The sequence below is a fragment of the Manacus candei genome, unplaced genomic scaffold (assembly GCF_025592945.1).
Source record: "Manacus candei isolate 608988 ecotype Guabito, Panama unplaced genomic scaffold, ASM2559294v1 h1tg000616l, whole genome shotgun sequence".
NCBI classification, from domain to species: Eukaryota; Metazoa; Chordata; class Aves; order Passeriformes; family Pipridae; genus Manacus; species Manacus candei.
Genome location: NW_026138664.1, coordinates 26393 through 30862, shown reverse-complemented (window position 1 = coordinate 30862; position 4470 = coordinate 26393). Strand labels below are relative to the sequence as shown.

The window sequence follows — 4470 nt, the reverse complement described above, 5'->3', positions numbered from 1 at the left end:
GGGCGGGGGCCGCGTGGGGCGTGTCCTGAGCCGGGCTGGGGCGCCCCCCGCAGGGGCGGCTGAACGTGAAGAACGAGGAGCTGGACGCCATGATCAAGGAGGCGAGCGGGCCCATCAACTTCACCGTCTTCCTCACCATGTTCGGCGAGAAGCTCAAGGGTGGGGGAGGCCCCTGCCCCTTCCCCCCCGACCCCCCTCCCCCCGCCCCGCCGCCTCCCCCGCCCCGCCCCGCCCCCTCCCCCCCCTCCCCCAACGCCCCCCCTGCCTCAAATCCCCTCCCCCTCAAACCCCTTCCCCTTCATTTCAAGCCCCTCCCACTCACCTGAAGCCCCTCCCACTCTAAGCCCCTCTCCCCTTCACTCCAGGCTCCTCCCACTCCCTCTAAGCCCCTCCCCTTAACTCCAGGCCCCTCCCACTCCCTCTGAGCCACTCCCACTCATTCTGAGCCACTCCCACTCACCTGAAGCCCCTCCCACTCACCTGAAGCCCCTCCCACTCCCTCCAAGCCCCTCCCACTCCCTCTGAGCCCCTCCCACTCACCTGAAGCCCCTCCCTCTTCCCTTAGCCCCTCCCCTTCACTCCAGGCCCCTCCCACTCCCTCCAAGCCCCCTCCCTTTCCCCCAAACCCCCCTCCCCTTCATTCCAAGCCCCTCCCCTTCCATCTCAAGCCCCTCCCACTCCCCTTAAGCCCCTCCCCCCTCAAGCCCCTCCCCTTCCCTTAAGCCCCTCCTCAAATCCCCTCCCCCTCAAGCCCCTCCCCTTCATTCCAAGCCCTTCCCCCTTCCATCCCAAGCTCCTCCCACTCCTTCCAAGCCCCTCCCCCTCCCCTTAAGCCCCTCCCCCTCTCCTTAAGCCCCTCCCCCTTTCCCCCTCCCCCATCGAACTCTCCCAACGGAGGGAAATCGAGGGGGGAGGGGTGGGGGTTTTTTTTGGGGGGGTGGGCGGGGTTTTCTCGCCCCTCCCCCCGCCCCGCGTGACCCCTCCCCCACCCCGTGGCCCCTCCCCCCTTAGGGGCGGACCCCGAGGACGTCATCATGGGGGCCTTCAAGGTGCTGGACCCCGACGGGAAGGGGTCGATCAAGAAGAGCTTGTGAGTGGGGGAGGGGCCGGGGGGGTTGGGGGGGGGAGGGGCCGCTTGTGAGAGGGGGAGGGGGGGAGGGGGGGAGGGGCTGGGAGCCCACCCGGGGGGAGGGGGAGGGGAAGGGACCCCCCTAAACGCCCCCATTTGGGGGGGGGGAGGGGCGGGGGGGAGGGGGCCGAGGGGTGGGGGAGGGGCTGGGAGGGGAGAGGGGGAGGGGGGGGAGGGGCTGGGAGCCCACGCGGGGGGAGGGGGGAGGGGAAGGGACCCCCCCTAAACGCCCCCATTGGGGCGGGGGAGGGGCTGGGGGGGGGAGGGGCCGAGGGGGGTGGGGGAGGGGCTGGGAGGGGACCCTGATTTTTGAGGGGGGGGGGTGGAGGGGGAGGGGCTCGGATTTTGAGGGGGGGGAGGGGAAAGGGGGGGAAGGGGGGACACACCCCCAAACTGAAAGGGGGGGAGGGGCACGAGATTTGGGGGGGGGGGGGGGTTGGACCCCAAATTTGGAAGGGGGGGGAGGGGTCTGGGTGGGGGAAGGCCCTGATTTTGGGGGGGGAGGGGGGGGGCTGGGGGGGTTTGGGGGGTCCCAGGGCCTCGGAGGGGGTGGGGGAGGGGCATTAGAGGGGATATTTGGGGGGGAGGGTCCTGTGGTGACCCCTCCCCCCCCCGCCCCTCCCCCCCACCCCTCCCCCAGCCTGGAGGAGCTGCTGACCACCCAGTGCGACCGGTTCACCCCCGAGGAGGTGGGAGAGACCCCAAAACACCCCAAAACACCCCGAAATACCCCAAAATACCCCCAAATAGCCCCAAAACGCACCAAAATACCCCCAAATAGCCCCAAAATACCCCCAAAACACCCCCAAAATACCCCCTAAAAATAACCCCAAATCCCTCAAAATCCCCCCAAAAGACCCCAAAATAACCCCCAAACGACCCCAAATCCCCCCAAATCCCCCCAAAATACCCCAAACCACTCCTGAAATAATCCTAACATACCCCCAAAATAACCCCAAAATATCTCCAAACTACCCCAAATCCCCCCAACCCCCCCCAAATCCCCCCAAATGACCCCAACCCCCCCCCAAATAACCTCAAATCCCCCCAAATCTCCCCCCCAAATCCCCCAAAATACCCCCTAAAATACCCCCCAAATTCCCCAAAATCCCCCCAAATCCCCCCAAATCCCCCCAAATCCCCCCAAATCCCCCCAAAACCCCCCCAAACCCCCCCAAATCCCCCCAAATGACCCCAAACCCCCCCAAAATCAGATCAAGAACATGTGGGCCGCCTTCCCCCCGGACGTGGCCGGCAACGTGGACTACAAGAACATTTGCTACGTCATCACCCACGGCGAGGACAAGGAGGGGGAGTGACCCCCCCCCCCCCCAAACCCCCCCAAATCCGGGGAGACCCCCCCGACCCCCCCCCCGGCGCGGGGAGACCCCCCCGGAGCCGCGGGACCCCCAATTTGGGGGGTTTTGGGGGGTTTTTTTTGGGGGGGGATAAAAAGCTGGTTTTGCACCCGAGTGTGGATTTATTGGGGGGGGGGAGGGGGTGGTGGGGGGTGAGGGGACCCCCAGGGGGGAGATTGGGGGTCCCAGGGTGGGTTTTGGGGGTCTAAGGATGGGTTTGGGGGTCTCAGAGTGGCTTTTGGGGAGTCCCTGCAATGATTTTGGGGGTCTCAGGGTGGGTTTTGGGGGTCCCAGGGTGGGTTTTGGGGGTCTAAATGTGAATTTTGGGGGTCCCAAGGTGGGTTTTGGGGGTCTAAGGGTGGATTTTGGGGGTCTCAGGGTGGATTTTGGGGGTCTCAGGGTGGATTTTGGGGTCTAAATGTGAATTTTGGGGGTTCCTGGATGGATTTTGGGGGGCTCTGGGTGGGTTTTGGGGTCTCAGGGTGGATTTTGGGGGGTCCCAGGGTGGGTTTTGGGGTCTGGGAGGGGTCCCAGGGTGGGTTTTGGGGGGTCTAAGGGTGGATTTTGGGGGTCCCAGGGTGGGTTTGGGGGTCTGGGGGGGGGGGCCTGGGTGGGTTTTGGGGTCTCAGTCCGGATTTTGGGGATCCCAGGGTGGATTTTGGGGGTCTCAGGGTGAATTTAGGGGGTCCCCAAGGTGGGTTTTGGGGTCTAAGGAGGGGGGCTCAGGGGGGGGTTTGGGGGTTCCTGGATGGATTTTGGGGGTCCCTGGGTGGGTTTGGGGGTCTCAGTCTGGATTTTGGGGTCCCAGGGTGGATTTTGGGGTCCCCAGGGTGGGTTTTGGGGTCTGGGGGGGGTCCCAGGGGGAATTTTGGGGTCCCCAGGGTGGGTTTGGGGTCTCAGTCTGGATTTTGGGGTCCCAGAGTTGACTCAATTCAAGGGTCCCCCCACCCATCGCCCCCAAAATCGGGGTTTTAACACCCAAAAACCCCCCAAAATCGGGGAGTCCCCCCTCAAAAATCCCCCAATTCAAGGGTTGCCCCCCAAAAATCGGGGGTCCCCCACCCAGGATCCCCCCAAAATCGGGGGGTTTCACGCCCAGAATCCCCCAAAATCGAGAGTTTCACACCCAAAGACCCCAAAATCGGGGAGTCTCCCCCCCAAAAATCCCCCAATTCCAAAGTTACCCCCCCAAATTTTCGGGGTTTCACACCCGAAATCCCCCAAAATTGAGGGGTTCATACCCAGGACCCCCAAAATCGGGGTTTTAATACCCAAACCCCCCCAAAATCGGGGAGTTTCCCCCCCCAAAAAAATCAGGATTTTTCACACCCAACCCCGCCCCAAAAATTGGGGAGTTCCCCCCCCCCAAAAAAATTAGGATTTTCACACCCAACCCCCCCCCAAAATTGGGGGAGTTTCCCCCCCAAAATCCCCCAATTCCAAAGTTACCCCCCCAAATTTTCGGGGTTTCACACCCGAAATCCCCCAAAATCGGGGGTTTTCACACCCAAACCCCCCCCCCAAAATAATTGAGGGTTTCACCCCCAAACCCCCCCAAAATTGGGGAGTTCTCCCCCCCCAAAAATCAGGATTTTCACACCCCAACTTCCCCCCAAAATTTGGGGAGTTTCCCCCCCAAAAATCCCCCCAATTCAAGGAGTTTTCCCCCCAAAAATCAGGATTTTCACACCCAAACCCCCCCAAAATTTGGGAGTTTCCCCCAAAAATCTCCCAATTCAAGGAGTTTTCCCCCCCCAAAATCGGGGTTTTCACCCCCCAACCCCCCCCAATTCGGGGGGGTCCCCTCCCCCCTCAACCCCCCCCCAAAAAAAATCCCGAGGCGGGTTTTTGGGGGGTGGGGGAGGGGGAAAAAATCCCTTTATTGGCAATAAATAAGCGACGCCCCCCGGGGGGGGGAGGGGCGGGGGGGGAGGGGGCGGATTTTGGGGACCCCGTGGAGGTTTTTTTTGGGGGGGCATTCGG

The 4470-nt window shown here is 63.0% G+C and overlaps 1 protein-coding gene across 1 annotated transcript; it reads left to right on the top strand.

The window, feature by feature from the left end:
- The first annotated feature begins 24 nt into the window (after window positions 1-24).
- Window positions 25-2459, top strand: LOC127466137 (myosin regulatory light chain 11). Its single transcript, XM_051776746.1, has 4 exons — window positions 25-159; window positions 1012-1090; window positions 1770-1818; window positions 2344-2459. Exons 1-4 carry the CDS (start codon window positions 90-92, stop codon window positions 2446-2448), a joined length of 303 nt encoding a protein of 100 aa, XP_051632706.1. The 5' UTR covers window positions 25-89; the 3' UTR covers window positions 2449-2459.
- The last annotated feature ends 2011 nt before the right edge of the window (window positions 2460-4470 follow it).